Below are 17,808 nucleotides of genomic sequence, written 5' to 3'. Positions count from 1 at the left end.
AGCCATGAAATAGACAGGCTTACTTTATATTGCTGTTTGACACAACCACCAAACGTCCAAGCTCTTGTTAAAATGTTTCTAAATAGTTTTAAAGACTGATTATTATTTTTCACAATATATCTAATGTGTATGCATTCAAACGAACAGAAAAAAAGAATAAATAAGTTTTTTTAATTTAGGGCTGAAAGTGGTCAAAAGAAATTTGAAGGTAACCTTTACATTCAATCATCTGGTATATATCTTTTAAAAATGAAAAACAGTTGAAATACAATGTATGTTAAACCCCCAAAATAAACAATTAACGATCAATGCATAACTTGAAAATGTAAAACAAGCTTATATGGGGTTTCAAGTCTTGCATAAATAAATCTAGTATACTTTTTATGTCAACAGTAGTTTCCAAGACAACCTACAGTAATCTAATAAAAAAACAAGATTAACAATACGAACCAGAAAAAAAAATAATATAAACAAACCATTGTTGATTTTTAAAGAAATTATAATGGTGACATTTTGATATCATACAACAAATGAATAATAAAACATTGATATATGGGCATTATAGAGAAATTGTTTGAAGATAAAAATGTCTTTTATAAAAGTGATAGGTTATAAGCGTAGGTATATAATATTATAGATATATGTTGTTAGAGCATCATGAAACACTAAAAGAAATATGGGGAGAGGACTTGCTGAACGTTGTACAACAGGCTTTAGCCAAAGCTGTCCAAGGTTTGACTAGGATTGTAAACATTTCATCAATATCAATTATCATCAGAATCGAATTTAAATTTTGTTGATGTGATGAAATAACAAAAAGTGTTAAAGCTAAGATCAGATTAATAATAGTGTCGCATGCATCATAAAAAACGCACGATTTTATGAATGAACTTAAAATATGTGGTAGTCTACAAGGGTAATTCCTTTGGTGTATTTTTTTTCTCACACAAATGAGAGTTCTTTTGCTATTTTTCACAATCCTAATATCTATTTGAATAGTCTCCAGTGTTTAGTTGCTTCTTAGTTATAGCAATCTCAACAAACATTAAAAAAAAGACGTTGACTTGTAGTCACTAGAGAACTGGATGACGATGAGAAATTGGACGAGTTTTGTACGGTATTGTGTGTAGATGTATCTCACAGTATGGCGGGAGAACCGTTTGAGGAACAGAGGGCAAAAGCCAAGAAAATAATAGAGGGTAAGACCTCTCTGTTACATTAAAGTAGAAAACTTCATTTTAATATAACATAATGAATATGCCCTTAAAAGTACTTTCGAGTCTGTGTCCTACAAAACGGTTTTAATGACCATCAATATTTATTAAATTTCAGCGTGTCTGGGTTATATTGGCTTGGTCTCCATTGGTTCTGAGACAAAGGTGGAACAAGAACTGACCAAGGACAAAACAAGAGCATTAAAAGTCATAGGTAATGATTTTTCACATTGAAATATTTATTTTATATTGACTAATATTGTAGAATAATTGATATCAGCCTATTTTTATCAATCGAGTTAAAATTAGATATTAAAATTAGATCCTTTTATAAAATATTTTAGAATTTCAAATAACCATAATACGTTTTGGTGACCAAGAAAAGGGGCTACAGTCATTTCACTCTTGATCCAAAGACAATTAGCCCCATGTAATAAGTTATGAACTATTTTCGGAGCGCTCTGCTTATGTTTCCTGGGCGCCCGTTATGCATTTCATATTTCATGTAAAATTTAAGCAGTTTCCGTCAGAACACTCTATGCAAAATGTTTTAGAAGGGGTAATAGCTGAGTTGTGTAAAACCGATAAATTTAGTTAAAGAATTAAACAAAAGCAGATTTAATCTTCAGGCTCTACAAAGGCAATACTACTAGTGGTGAGCATTAGTCTTTATTTTTCAGATTGAAGTGAGTTATATTAGATGATACATGCAATGCAGTTCTTAAAGACCATAAATCATTAAACTCACATAAATTAATAATATTTTTAATCATATTGTTTGGGCTCGTATAATATTGTTCAAACAATATTTCATATACCGTATAGAAGATAAAGATTATATATGAATATCTGCATTAGTTGTTCATAGGCTTTTAAAAAGAGGACTTTTTAAAACCCTCCTCTCATTTTTTCCTTCTTTTATTTTTTTTTTAATTTTTTTTTATCTCTGTCAAAAATGAAAAAGAAATTGAACTCAAGTATACATTTTACATGTCAATGTATATTTTAATCGGTTTAATACTTTCGAAAGAACAAAACTTTTTGAAAAGTTGATAATGAAAACAATGAATTATACTCATTTGATATGCCTTCCAAAAAAAGAGCGATTATGAGATTACATGCAGTTAAATACTTAATGGTTACAGATCAGCTAAATATCAATCAGCTTCATTCCTCATCTAGTAGTCCAGTGATACAAGGAATATTCACAGTTCTTCAACTTTTAAACGGCACAGGTAAGAAATCATTTGTTTATTATTGAAATTAAGTGCGACAAATCATTGTTAATTCATTAAAATAATTATGAAACTCATGATAATGCAACAATATAGATTATAGATTACTTAAATGTAATAAATCAATGCCGTCTTTAAAAACGCACAAATTGAAATTCGTACATTTCATTGTTATTTTTAAATGATATTGAAATTAGAAGTACTATAAACTTTGTAGTGAATTAAATTGAATTCACATTTTAGCTCACCGAGACGATATCGGGGGGAGTTTATGCTATACCCCCGGCGTCGGCGTCCGGACCTGGATAAAGTTTTTGTTGCAGGTCCTTTATCTAAGTTATTACTTGTCCTATCTTTACCAAAGTTGCATTGATTGTGTATCTGGACCTACTTATGGACCTGAAAGACTTGGATGCTGAATCTGGGCCATGAATTTCAGATGCTCTAGGTTGTTAAGCTTTTTGTAGCAGGTGCCCTTTGGTGACTACATCTTATTGGTTATCAAGGTCCAATCAAGGATGTATGGGGATTTACCCCGGGTTGCATTCCATACACCCTGAGGCCGCAGCGTCAGATAGAGAGAGTGATCTTGATTATCTAGATGCTTAGACAGGTTTAAGATTTTAGAACAACTTAATTGGGTTTTGCTGTGGGAGCTTGTTATCAAAAGAAGTAAATGCTTCTCATACTAAGAGTAAAACAGTTGATATAACTTTGGATGTGTAAATAGAGATAGCTTCAGATACAGAGTATATCGATGCTGGCGCAGCTAAAGTAGCTTAAGCATGTTTGATTGTTGAAAAATTGCTATTGCTGTCCTTGCTTACTGTAATTGTTCATGTAACTGAATTTGAAACGAAAGGCTAGCTTCAGATATAGAGTCTGATCTTTATAATCAAGAATGCTTAAAAAACCTCACTCAAACGTGATTGATAGATGTATTTGTTATAATCTGATATATCATGATTCCTTTGATATTTTACTGTATGATATAAAACAATTACGTATAATATGAAACAATATGTATCATATGATGATATTTTTTTGTATTATTGCATCAATTCATGTATGGCATAATATGATATTAAATTGTGTCATGTGATACTAAAATGTATGATATTGTATCATATAATACGATATTGTATAAAATAATATGATATTACATCCTATGAAATTGTAATATACATGTATAGTATTGATTGATATAATACAATTTTGTAAAGAATGATATTGTATTTTAGTATATGGTATAATATAAAATTATATAATATAAAATAATACCATGGTTCCTCGTATCATATTGTATCATACAGTACAATTTTGTATGGTACAATATTATATTACAATATTGCAATATATCAACAGATATGATATTGGATCATATAATATGATATTGTATCATTTGAAATGATGCTATATTGTATAATATAATACATTATGATACAATATCATATCTTGATACAATGTCATATCATCATACAATATCATATTCTATCATAATTTTATACGGCACTATATTGTGCCATATAAAATGTAATAATAATATTATATAGTATCATATGATACAATATTGTATTGTTTAGTAGTGTATTGGTAAATATTTTATCATACAATACAGAATAAAATTTACACATAATATGATTATTAAACAACTTTGCATTATGTGATTTCATATACCATTGTGTCAACCGACATTTCAGTATCCAATATTTCTTTGAAGATCATTTAAAAGGTCTTCCGTTGGAAACGGAAGACCTTATTGTTTTTGCTTCGTTTCTTTTCCTCTATAATTATTATTATTAATTTTTTTTTCTGTCACGTTTTCTCAAAAACGCTTCAGCCGATTTTCATGAAACTTTCAGATCTTATTCATGACAAAATTTGTAAGAAAATTACACGAGATTTGTTTGGTCGTCACTTCCGGTACCGAGTTATTAAAGATTTTATGTTTTTGCTTGTTCACAATTTTTCTCAAAAAGACTTCCAGATAGGACTTTCAAATTTTCAGAGAAGGTAGAGAGTAAACGGCCGCAGTGTCCTTTGCATATCCAAACGTCTGCCGTCACTTCCGGTCGTCACCGGAAGGAAATGAAAAACCTTAATTTTTCAATTTTTTGGATTTGAATTTTTTTTATTTTTTCATTCGATAGAGACGCTCTGAAAACTTCTGAGTATGAAATTCGTTTTAAAATCGATCCACGCATTCTTGAGATTTTGGACTCCAAAAATTTTGAAGCGAGGGTCTGCGTAGCTCAGTCGTTAGAGCGGTGGACTTGTGGCCAGGCGACCCAGGTTCAGTCCCTGAGTGCCGAATCTTTTTTCTTTCTTATTTGTGTTTTGATTAATGGTTTTATCTTTAAAATGATGGATTTGAATGTGTTCCGTTTTATTTTTGTCATAAATAAAAAAAAATAGCGGCTTTTTTCAGTACAAATATAGAGCTCTTTTCTGTCAGCAGCTCTCTAAATTCCGACGCTCGTCGCATCGCCGACATCAAAGACATGCCGCCGAAGTGCCCCTGCAGTTCGACCGCATTAGAGTTCGCTGGGTCGCTTTGCCGGCATCAAAGAAAAGCCGCCATCTCAATGACTGTATGCACACAATATTTAGCAATGCACCCACGTTATTCTACTCGGCTTAAAAAGGAGGACTGCTTAGTATTTAATCCCATATATAGATACACACATGCATGTATACATGCGTTTATTGAAATAGGTTGCTTATATATATTGATTTCCTGAACATTATAAAACACTATGTAACCTCCCTCCCTCTCTCTCTCTCTCTCTCTCTCTCTCTCTCTCTCTCTCTCTCTCTCTCTAAAGTACAAATGTTTTAGCATTTGAATAAGAACTAGTACAGGGAACATGGAGTAAATTGGATAGAAGCTAAATGTACATTGGCGTCCAAAATTTATACATAGTTTATATCAAGTTACGGGATAATGTCTATGGATTCAAATAATTTGAATGATTGTCTTCTTACTGATTGGAAGTCAACGCTAAAAAGTCATCTTTATTAAAGATGGTGTACTTTTTCCTTTTTTGTGCATGTCTATATACTGATACAAATCTGTTGCCTGTCTGGGATTAAGAAAAACCTCCTAAGTTTTTACACGTAACTATACAAACGAACGGGTGACTGCAACAAGGTTTAAAAACTGACCACCTGTTTATGAGTGTTTGGGCCTAAGAATAAATAGATGTAAAAAAAAAATCAATAGTTACATCTTTCAAACAACGCTTATACATTGTTCTAACATATGCATTTTATTTATAAATTGTGTAATATGTGATATTTAGAATCTAATGTTCTACGTTTAATTTAGAAGTCACCGACCGACCCCCCCCCCCCCTCCCAATTTATAAAATCATTTAGTTTTTCTGGCCCGATTTTACTTGATCTTTGATCTTGGGCCTTTAATTTCAAATAATTACCATTGTAGATTACTGTAGTAATTACCAGACTAATTCGTTCATTAATAACAGAGTTATGAAGTTTTTGGCATTTGAGTTTCAACTGTCGTGTTTGACATGTACTATAAAAAAAATTCTAAATCCAAAGCCCTTCACTCAATCCTAATGAAAATTCGTGAAAATGAACCTCGGACCCCATTCTTATTGTCTGTGAAATATGCAGCGGATTAAACAATTAAGACGAAATTCCTGAGATTAAACGGCGCTTATTGCCTATACGTGGAAATTAAATTTACACAGTACACCCACCGACCCCCCCTCCCCCTCATTCCTATTCACAAAATCATTTAGATTTTCTGGCCTTATTTTACTAGATCTTTCATCTTGAACCTTTATTTTCAACCTAGTTCAAGTCTAGATTACTGTACTAATGACCAGACCTAAATTCGTTCATTTTCAAGAGAGATATGAATTTTTGGGCATTTGAGTTTCGATTGGCGTGCGTGACATGTACTGTAGAAAAAAATTCTAACTCCCGAGCCCCTTACTCAATCCTAATGAAGTTTTGTGTAAATGTACCTCGGACCCCATTTGTATTGTCTGCCAAATATGCAGCGGATTGAACAATTAAGAAGAAATTCCTGAGATCAAACGGCGAGTATAGCCTGTACGGGGACTTAAAATTTACACAGTACATGGGATGTAAGCAGCCGCGTAATATTTCTGTTGCATGTATATTTCTTGTTTTCCGTTTAATCTGTATCTACGATAGCGTGTGAACTACTTATGAATGTTAGAACTGTGTAAATTACTGTCATCAAATTTTTACCGAATAAATTAACGTGTTTCTGATTTCGTTATTTCTACATTTATTAAGATTTTATCAACCCTGCTGAAATAAAACAGCCAAACATAATAGTAAACGACACAAAAAAAACCTCAACACTGAAATACATGTGTAAAATGCATCAGTCATTGTTTTAGGACTTCCCCTGATTGTTGTTAACTGAATCCGAGATATACACCTCAAAATTCTATTTTCGATTTATTTAAGACGAAAATCAAGCACGGGTCTTTTCACCCCCTCCAGACACAAACACGCATCAATATTTCAAATGACCTCGCACTGTTACCAAACCTGAATAGTCAGACATCTTACACGTTGTTTTTCATCTCATACAAAAACTCAGCTCCTCTCCCGGGCGGAAACGCCCCAAATTCAAAGACAAATTCGGGAATTATTTCGCGTCAGCCATGTTTTGAGACACATGCAAAGGCAATCGCAACTTCTCGGGCCTTTCCGGCAAGCTCGGAAAAACACCTCGAATGTATTAACACCACCGGATGTTAGAATTTTATACAAAATGGAGTCGCTTCCCATTTAATTAAGTATCGGCTAGACAGTGTTGTATGTCGCTTCTGTGCTATATTTTAGGGTATATCATTTACTTTAATGAAGTCTAGCTCACATCTCAACAGATCATACAATGTGTTGTATTTATATCAAGTTTTATAAAAAGGGGGGTTGTCATGGACGCCTAGGTAATACATTCGAGGTGTTTTTCCGAGCTTGCCGGAAAGGCCCGAGAAGTTGCGATTGCTGCAAAGGCTGTGTGTTCTAATCTCGCCGGAGCCAAGATTTGTTCTTTCTCTCTATTTCTTTCTCTCCTTTTTATTTAATTTTCTAACTAAAATATTCAACATAAAAGGGTTGTTGAACTGTAGTACAAGTTGAAAAACACTCTTCAATTAAGATTTAGACAAAAACATCCTTTTATTATTAGGGTCTTCCGTCTTCAGCGGAAGACCCTTCTATTCTTATTGTTATTAGGGTCTTCCGTTCACAAGGGCAGGCCCTCTTTTTTTCTTCGATTTCTTTTTATCACAGGTAATAAGACCTGTTATTAAGTCAAAAGACCTCTGATTTAATATGAAATAAAATGGGGCTGGTCCTTTAAATTAGGGATCCAACGGGGTGTATAATCCTTCATCCATCCCTCTTTTAGATCCCATCTGCATTTCATGATATGTTTCGTTGATGAAGATAAAAGGCAAGGTCATTTCCTCTTCTAAAAATCGGACGGAAGACCTCCTCGTTGCTCGCAACGAGATCGTGTCTAGTTACCTATGATTTTCGTAATATGATTAAGGTGGTCTCGTAAGCTTTGTAATCTCTTATTACATATAATTTAATCTGTAAATTATTGTAACATAGTATTATACTTGCAAATACTCGATTCTTTCACAGTAAGACCTACGAACTACGGTTCTCACCACACAAGGTACCCAAAAATTGTTATAATTTCTGACGGCTTCTTCAACGACTGTTCTCCAGACTCTGAAAAAAAACAGCAGCAATGCAAGAAAGTATGAGGTTTTTTGAAGCCATTTTCCAAGAACATATTCCAAAAATTTATAAAATTGTATGTATTTAATTCAAAATTGCATTGCAGACAACTGAGTTACTGGTATCAGTTTTGGAGGTGTTGGTTGCCATGAGTATACGAGTACCTATCTATTTTGTTCCAGTTGGGAAGAAAATGGAAATGGTTTGTAGCATTCCAAAAGCTTGTGCCCATAAAGACCCTTAATTTCATAAATTTAGTAGTTGTGATCATATGTGCAATAGCTGAACTAAAAACAATCCTAAATAAACCCCTACCAGTTGCCACGTATTTAAAGGCGGCTAGATCTGATAAAACATCATTTGTCAATCCATTGAAAGCTGTTCTTTGTCCTTCTTAGAAACTTTAAAAACGTTTTTAAAAATATGGGCGCCAACATCGGCTCTAATCAAATAAATAACAACCATTGATATTAATCTGTCGTCGTTTTATTAAAAAATGTGATAAAAATAAATTGTTTTTTCTACAGAGTCCTAAGAGCATTAATATTTTGTCAGAGACCCATGAATGGTTCAATAAACTGTCAGTTGTGGACAATGTAGAACTGCTTTTTGATTCTAAAAAACGAGAGGTACTGATACTTTCATATTATCATATTATTGGGTTTTTTCATCTTTCTTTTCAATAATCTTGAAATAAACTGAAGAAAACAACTCTGTTGCAATATTTATACTCAGACGGCCATGGGGAGAGTGATGACAGCAATCATGTCGCCTAATCAACCAGAGACCCCATATAAATCATGGCAGACAATAAAGGAGGAACTATACGAAAACCACACTGGTGTAAGGGAACAATTTGGGTAGACATTATCAATTCATAATATCTAGTTATTTGTCCTCCATTCTTTCATTCATATTTTGAATGTAGTAGTTTTGTCATAACAACACAAAGAAATGTGAATTACAGAAGGAGATGACACATATTGAATGGTTAATAACGGATTCCTTCAAGCGACCCCCTCAAGTCGGAACTCGGGTACGCGTGGCTGGTTTACAGCCACAGACAACGGGAACGATACTTTGTCGTATTGAAGAGCCTAACATAACACTAAGTAAGTTTTCATTTATATAATGTACTTACAAGCAAGACATATTGTTGATTTATCAATTACAATATAAAAATGACACCCTTTCTATAAAATTAAAACATGTCTCTATCATTTATGTTATCACCCAGTTATAAATTTATAGTTAAAGAAAGAACAAAATTATTGCAGTGTTTAGTTTCTAATTTTTAAATACCGGTATTTTTAACAAAAATAATTCTTAAAGGAAACACTCTTAGTTAATTCATCAATTTTAGTATAACTTCATAAAATTACTAGCATGTATTATATGTTTTATTTAGATATACGTATGTATATGATACATGTATGTGTATACTCACAGCTGAAAAGGTTGTAGTTGTCAGAGACACCGGAGAAACTGGCATATTCTCGTGGAGCTTCAATCAGAAAGATTTACTGTTTTATGAACCTTCCAAGTCTTCTGATAGCTCTGAATTTACTGTTGGGTCATTAATTCGTGAAGGTAATTGGCTAAATAAGTGTGTGGAAAAATTAATCATTCCTATAAAAGAATTATTCAATACACGGTATTTTTGTTTTGGAGTTATTCAAGACGTTTATAATGTAATAAAACATTTTAGATGGACATCACATTTGTGGAGACCTAGGAGTGGTAATTGAAAACGAACAAGCAGCATCGGAGGGTTTACCAATTATACTTTGGGTTAAAGACCAAGTCAAGGTTAAAAATCAAAACAAAATCTACAAACATATGTCAACATCATGAAAACAAAGTTTGATGTTTGTGGAAAAAAAACATTTGTGGGATTTTTATTTATGCTAAAAGATGTGCTTATATTCCCCGGCGCTAGTAAATAAAATCCTACCGTCCTTTTTTAGTTGTCAGACATTTTGTCTCATTGTGCAATATCATTGTTTAGATTTATTGTTTGCATATTCAGGTTTGTTGGCGCTCACGGCTTACAACGGATGACAAATGTTGTTTTCGCATGAAATCTATGATAAAACATGCGTAAGTATCAAGTGTCAACTATTGATATGATGGTTGTATTATACTATTTATATATGTATAAGTATCAAAAGTGTCAACTATTGATATGATGGTTGTATTATACTATTTATATATGTATATTGTATTAATAGTTTAACTTCATCTAAATAGATAATCAAAGATATAAAATTTATGTTCCAGGGAATCACCTCTTATAGATTTGACAGGATTGATAGGTAAATTTATCATAAAGATACTAACTATTAGCCAGGAAATTGTATAATTATAAATATTGCCGTTATATAAAGCACTTTTAGTGGTCAAGAACAAAAACAATAAAGATTTATTTTTCACTTTCATCTTTAAGTCATTTGTGCTTGTCGAGTGATTCATATAAACACACACACTTTACCCACCGTGTATGAATAATTCAAAAGAATATCTAAAATAGTTAAGAACTGCAAAATTTGCAGAATAATATACCTGAATGCAACAGGCCTGCCCATGTGATAGAAAAAAGTAAGCTTTTCATTGTTTAGATGGTTTGCATTGGATGCAAAAGTACAACTATTGTAATGTATTTAACTGATATATTTATAGTGTGTTGTTTATGGAACCAGAAAATTGTCGTACACTAGGGCCTTTGGCTTTTGTTAAAAGAAGAGTAACTTATATACTCTGTATAGTATAACTTTCAAAACTGTTTACATTAAATTTATCATACAGCTTCGAAGACTATGGCCTATCATTTGAAGCAAACTTCAAGTTCAGAGGGGACAGTGACTTAGGAACCGAATTCTGATCGTCCACTACTCAGAAATACAGTAAACGAAGAAGAAAAAATAAATGTAATTTTATCTTACGATGCAGAAAATATGTAGAAATTGAGTGTCAGTATTTCTTCAGTAACTGATGACAGAAATCATTCTTGAACTGGAAAAGGTGACATCATGTTTGAGCAATTCATCATCTAACCGTATTTATAAATCTTAATATCATAATTAAATAATTCTCTCTGAATTTATACCTGACATTCTAATGTTGTCATTTTTTAATTTTTTAAGAACTATTCATTTGTTACCAATACAGTGGCATACATCATGTACTTAGTATTTACAAAACTAATACTTTGTAGGTTTGTATAATTCTTATTAGTTACTCACATAACCAGATTTATCACGTCATTCGGTATTTGCGATTTCATGATTGTCCTTAACAATGAGTGTATTTTGCATCATAAGAATAACTGGTTTAAGGTGAAATAACACACCTGGAAAAAGTCACTCAAATTAACCGGGTATTATTTGATAATAAAAGATAAAATGATATATATACTGTACATGTGTCAAATAAGCTATATATTTGCAGTTCGGGGATAAAAAATGAATATCTAAAATAATTATTTCAGTAAGAAACAACAAAAGCCCCTGCGGGATACGAACTCGGGATAAACAGATCACAAGCCCGACACTTTATCCACTCGGCTATGGAGTAATTTACTTGTTGCAGTCGATAAAATTCATTTAATAAAACGAAATGTCGTTTTGATCAGCAGTCAGCCATTTTGTGATGATGTGTTATCCCACCTTAATCTGCATATGTAGCCGAATCATGAGAACTCAAACTCTTAAATCAGTAGCAATTAAAAGCTTCATATTCATGATTGTCGTGTTGTTTCTGTGATTGATTTTTCTGATGAAAAGAATGTTTCTGTTTAATTTGAAATACTTTATATATAAGGTGTTGATATTAGTTCTACTTTTATGTAATATAAATGTACAGATACTTTATTAATGCTTCATTGTAGACAACATATTTTGAGCAAGAAACGGTTTGTTTCAAGCGTCAAAGAAAACAACTGCAAAACAACCACAAACAATGTTTTAATAATTTGAAATGAACAAGAATGAGAGGCAACGCTGTCCTTAAGAATATTTTTCCATGAAATGCAACAATCTGGACTGTTTGAGATGTCACACTATGCCTTTCAATTTTAGTCATTTCAAATTAACGTACATGTAGTTTTATATATATGTTAATCAGAGAAACAAATGGTGTGGGGCTGTTCCTTTAATGCCATTTTTAGGTCACCTGAGTAAACTCAGGTGACCTATTGATATCTGTTTTCGTCCGTCGTCGTGCGACGTGTGTCGTGCGTTAACAATTTTACATTTTTAACTTGTTCTTAAAAACTACAAGGCTGATTGTTAACATTTTTAATGTGAGGCATCTCTATGGTAAGAGGAATCTAAATTATGAAATTCATGGCTCTACCACCCCGGGGCGCCACATGTTGGGGGACAAATATGCTATAAAAAACAAATTTTCAAAAATCTTTTTCTCTGCTCCAACACATGTGAGGAAAAAACTGATTGCGTAGTTATGATGTCCATGCGACCCTCTACCAAAATTGTGAAATTTATGGCCCCTGGGTCAGGGGTTCAGGCTATAGGGTGGGGCCAATATGGCCATATAATAAAAATGTATTAAATCTTAGAAAATCTTCTTCTCTTCTCCCATACATGATACCTTTGTTCGGGGTTTAGGCTCTAGGGTGGGACCAATATGGCCACATAGTAAAATGTTCTTTAAAAAATCTTCTCTACTCCCACACATGTGGGCAAAAAACCGAATACATGGCTATTATGTCCACTAACTCCTCCACCTATATTGTGAAATCCAGGGCCCCTGGGTCAGGGGTTCAGGACATGAGGGGGGGGGGGGCAATATAGTGTTAATGCATATAATGTTTAAAAATTTCCTTCTCTATTCTCACACATCTGTATAAAAAACTGACTTACAATTATGTTTACCAGGAAGTCCTCTACAGAAATTTAAATTTGCATGTGCACTGGAGTATGAGTTTTGACTCTAGGACAGTGCTAAAATGGATATTTAGGTGTTAATACATATAATGTTAAAAAATTACCTTCTTTACTCCCACACACCTGAAAGGAAAACTGAATTCATGATTTTGTAGACCAGATCTTTTGGGGGTGTTTTTTTACCAAAATTATAGGTTTCACAGTTCGTTTTGAAAGATTTCAGGCAGGGAGGTGGTCGTCATTACAAATTTATAATTTTACTACTTTAGAATGAAACCTAATTGATTAAATGCATATATGAGACTCCTCGACAAGTTTGTGAATAGGTTATATGCTACTCAGGTGACCGTTAAGACCAATCGGCCTCTTGTTTATAGTTCTTGTGGATGATACAAAATAGGAACATGATAGAGAAGAAAAACAAACTTACTATGTTGTTTCATTTCACCAGTTTCATAGGACGTCTTAAAATAAATTACCTCATGCATGTTACCAATATTTGATTTTCAAATACCCATTAAATATTGGCAATTCACTAAAATGGGACATCGCAGGGCATCTCTTGGCGACGCTATTTAGATCTTTCCATCTCCGGTGAAACGAAGTTCCATGAATATGTAACATATGAAATTTTACATGAATATTTCTGAATTTGTATGAATGTGTTATTACTGGATTTTTACGTTATCATTTTGTTATCTTTTGTCTGTAACTTTCTTTTCATATGTTCGAAAATATAAATGAATCTTTTGAAAATGATTAATAAAAACTAATAGCTTTCTTATCTTTAAGTACTTTTTTTAAAAAAAATTACCGGACCAATTAAAGAGAGATTCAAGCATGTCACAAATATTAACATTACCTGTTTCACTGGTAGTCCATACGAACAAATCATCAACAATTTTATTTTCGGAATCAAATAGCTAGTTACTTTAAGTTTAAGCCATTATTTCGCGAATCAAGGAGGAACCAACATAAGGTGTCAGCTCGTTGAGATAATTTAAAAAATTCTGTTGAGGAAATTGGCGGTCTTAATTTATTTTCTTGTACATGTACTATGATATTGGGAGATAAAGTAATCCATGACACAGAGTGTTTGATGAAAAGTACAACAACCATTAAATTGATAAATTCAGAACAGTTACAGTAGTTTAAAATAAATTGATTTATTCTAATCAGAATCACTTTTTACGTTTTATATCTTGTTAGTTACAAGTATTAACACAAAAACAGGATATCTCATTCTTTGACGGAGCTCGGTGCAAAACTTTTGATAACGACATCAGACGCCATTGTGTTTATTACGAAAGTATGACACCCAACAAACGTCCGTCATTAAAGACATCAGAGATATTAGAATTTGATAAATGTTGGTGTTTGTTGTTCTTACTTTAGAATTGGGACAAACTGTTTGTACAAGAAAAGAGATAGAGAGAGAGGTTGTCCAGAGAAAAAGTGAACTATTAATATTGGTAACAAAGACCTGGTCATTTATAACCATGTTGCCCTCGTTGCATGATTTTAGTCGCTGGGATGGGTTTTACCAATGGTAATTTTAACATCTAAAAGGATGTCTATTACAGTTTGGTTTCGACACACATAATTCCTTCAATTTGTCTTCTTTAGGAAAACCTCAATCCAAGGCATCGACAAAGGACACGTGCACCACAAAGGGAGGGTCGTGTATTCATTCACACGACCAGTGCGGGGGTATATAGATCTGTATGCTCTGGGATGCAATAGGAATAGCGTGTGCTGCAAGCTAGCGCCAGTAACCGCCAATCCCGAACCAATATACCCAGGTAAGACCATGCCAATCTCGAACCAATACACTCAAGCAAGACCTTGCCATTCCAGAACCAATAACCCTGGTAAGTCCACGTCATTATAGGTTAAAAACGCTCACCCAAGGAAGACCTTGTATTCTATTTTACCAAGAAAAGATTACGTCATCTACATTGTCAACTTTATCCAGGTAAGATCATGATTGTCATCTATTGCTTTACCCAGGTAAGATCATTTCATCTTCTGATTTACCCAGGGAAGACTGGATCACCTTTTACTTAACTCAGGTAAGGTTGGGTCATCTACTCATGACAAAAGACTGGCCATTTACATCATATTCAAGCCTGGTTGAATGAATTATGGTTCAATTCCCCAATGATCGGCTTTGACCGCAACTTTGATCCGCTCCACCCCAGTATAGCCCTTAAAAGAAAGGTCAAAATGGCATCAGACCTATACATAACATGCGTGTTCGTTGGTGAAGTTGAATCCGAATGTTTGATGTGGTAAACAAAATAAGTAAATACCTACATGATTTCTTGTTTCAGACAAACCATTTCCAGCATACACGTACTACTTGGCGAACATCACCAGGAATTGAAGTCAAACAACGAATGGAATGCAACCATCCAAAAGGTTCAAATTGCAAGGACCCCATTCCAACTAACTCCAACGTTACACATACGCTAGCTAACAACATTGGTCATTTTTAAACCCCCCCCCCCCGAATAAAAACAAAAAAGAACTATTTTGTTGTTTGTTTCTAGCATCCTGAATACTCTACCAATCATGGTCTTCCTCATGATATTGCGGTGGTGCAGCTTTCACGCACAGTAAAGGTGACCGGACATTACGTCAGAACAGCGTGTATAGCGTGTATGCCACACGATGATGACATGTTTGATGACGCAGACTATTGTTATATCAGTGGTTGGGGATACACTCAAGGTACTCCAGTGTCATATGATGAGGTTTAGTCTTTGACTGTATTCCCTACTCACTAACGCCACACTAGAGTATGAACGACCTTGAACCTTTGGTAAAAATGTGCATGTTACTTCCGGTTGATGCAGAAAACTTGTTTCTTTAAGTTTGGATTGATTTCATTATTTACTTTTCATTTTAAGAAATTCATTTAAAAAAGATCTCTTACAACCTGTGTATTTTTTTCAATTTACATAATACAGTGTATTAACTGTTTGTAGTTGTGTAGATTTATAAATGTACATACAAGCAATATACTTTAAATATCCACCAGGTACATGTACCAGCCTACTATATTTGATAATGTACTTCTTTCATGCATTGTTCATGCCTTGTACTCATTGTTATATGTAATATATGTAATTAAAATACTTTGAAAACTTTTCTTAATTTATTTGTTTTAATTAGATTAAGAAATAGATTATAGTCAATGCATGTTTTCAAGAGTTGTCTCTCTTGTGGAAAACAATGAATGCTCCCAAGGGTTCATGACCCTGAATATTGAGTAGGCTGTGAGGTGTGACTATGTTTGAATCAATCTTACATTCGTGTTAAAAGCTAATTTTTAAATAATGTTCTTCAATTGGTTTGTAGAGCTTCTAAATCAATAACTCGATGCAATTATTGAAATATTTTCCTATTAGTTTCAATTCTTTATAAATGTGCGTTCGTAGCATTGGTAAATTGACCTTCGTAGAATGGCGTGCTTTTGGTGATAAAAATTATAATTTAAAACAATTTTGATTAAATTTAGATTTGTTGAATTTAAACGAATAAGAAACGAAACTATTTACATCAATACAAAAAGTTGAAATGTTTATAAGAATAATTGATATGAAAGTGCATCATCTCCAATGTGTTCTGATTATTCAATTTTTACAAACAAATACCCGGTATATATAATTATATATATAATTGACGGTTATCCGAAAATGTCACTTATTTTTTTATTCGCGATTTCAAATAATTTATCAATATAAATGCATTACCCATGATGCTTATTAAGTTTACACTGAATAAACATCGTTGATGTTTGCCCGAACCAAAAGAAAATACAATAATAAAACGAACTCAAAGTACGATGGCCGTTACAAACATTGAATACCGTATACATTAAGAGGGCTCGGTGGGCGTGACCATTTTTAAACTTTTGAAATCTCCTTGAAAAGAATGGCTCTGTATGAAGAAATTCAAAACAGAAACAAATTCAGTGCTTTAACATTTTCTTCACTCATTAATTTTTTGCGCAGCAAAGATTTTTTTTAAAATTTACATACAAAAATTTGAATTAACATGGAGTTGCCCCTATTGCCCCCCCCCCCCCCCACACTTTTATGGGACTATGTAAAAAATTGAATTGAAAGTAAAAATTTATTTGCCGCCCCCGATCAGGAATTTCAGAATTTTGCGAAGTAGCTTTTTTTTTTGTTTTTTAACGGTTTTACACAACTCAGCTATTTACAAATTATGTAATAATATTTTTTACTGCATTGTTGACCGGAAAAAATTTTGGATTTTGTTCCAATCCGAGAGGTGAAATCTGCAGGAATATTGTATCATTTTTTTCATAGTGAAGAAGCTTTTTGTCTGACTTAAACTAATTTTTTTTTACACATTGACTTAAAAACTATTAATCAATATTTAAATTGATATAATATGTACATGAACGTGAATCCACATTGCTAACCAGTTATGCGACAGCTACATTTTTTTTTTAAACTTAAGATTTGATGTAAATGATAGTAAAGTAATACTATCTTTTCCTCATTCAGCAAGGTATTAAGTAATTGTAATTTTATGTTAATGATTCACCCTTGAACAAGATCATTGTATTGCTGAAATGAAATTAAAAGAAAAGGCCAAAAGCTAATATCTTGACAGGAAGTAAATGATTGCTACCGTTAAAGTGTAAAGAATAGTAAA

General features: G+C 33.0%; 1 protein-coding gene across 1 annotated transcript in view; it reads left to right on the top strand.

Annotated features, from left to right (window-relative positions):
- LOC128179060 (uncharacterized) overlaps positions 1-16,261 on the top strand; it is a 38,342-nt gene extending 22,081 nt beyond the window's left edge. The window contains exons 14-30 of the mRNA XM_052846556.1: positions 180-208; positions 652-732; positions 1,071-1,199; positions 1,333-1,428; positions 2,360-2,449; positions 8,114-8,232; positions 8,319-8,414; positions 8,740-8,841; positions 8,948-9,055; positions 9,180-9,324; positions 9,662-9,802; positions 9,921-10,021; positions 10,242-10,312; positions 10,493-10,527; positions 11,018-11,139; positions 14,743-14,918; positions 15,450-16,261. Of these exons, the coding sequence (XP_052702516.1) occupies positions 180-208; positions 652-732; positions 1,071-1,199; positions 1,333-1,428; positions 2,360-2,449; positions 8,114-8,232; positions 8,319-8,414; positions 8,740-8,841; positions 8,948-9,055; positions 9,180-9,324; positions 9,662-9,802; positions 9,921-10,021; positions 10,242-10,312; positions 10,493-10,527; positions 11,018-11,079 (1,405 nt within the window). The 3' untranslated portion in view covers positions 11,080-11,139; positions 14,743-14,918; positions 15,450-16,261. The remainder of the gene's footprint in view (positions 1-179; positions 209-651; positions 733-1,070; positions 1,200-1,332; positions 1,429-2,359; positions 2,450-8,113; positions 8,233-8,318; positions 8,415-8,739; positions 8,842-8,947; positions 9,056-9,179; positions 9,325-9,661; positions 9,803-9,920; positions 10,022-10,241; positions 10,313-10,492; positions 10,528-11,017; positions 11,140-14,742; positions 14,919-15,449) is intronic.
- Positions 16,262-17,808: the final 1,547 nt, after the last annotated feature.

This window comes from Crassostrea angulata, chromosome 3 (assembly GCF_025612915.1).
Source record: "Crassostrea angulata isolate pt1a10 chromosome 3, ASM2561291v2, whole genome shotgun sequence".
Classification (NCBI taxonomy): Eukaryota; Metazoa; Mollusca; class Bivalvia; order Ostreida; family Ostreidae; genus Magallana; species Magallana angulata.
Note: the sequence above shows the minus strand (reverse complement) of the source record. Positions and strands in the feature narration are given on the sequence as shown.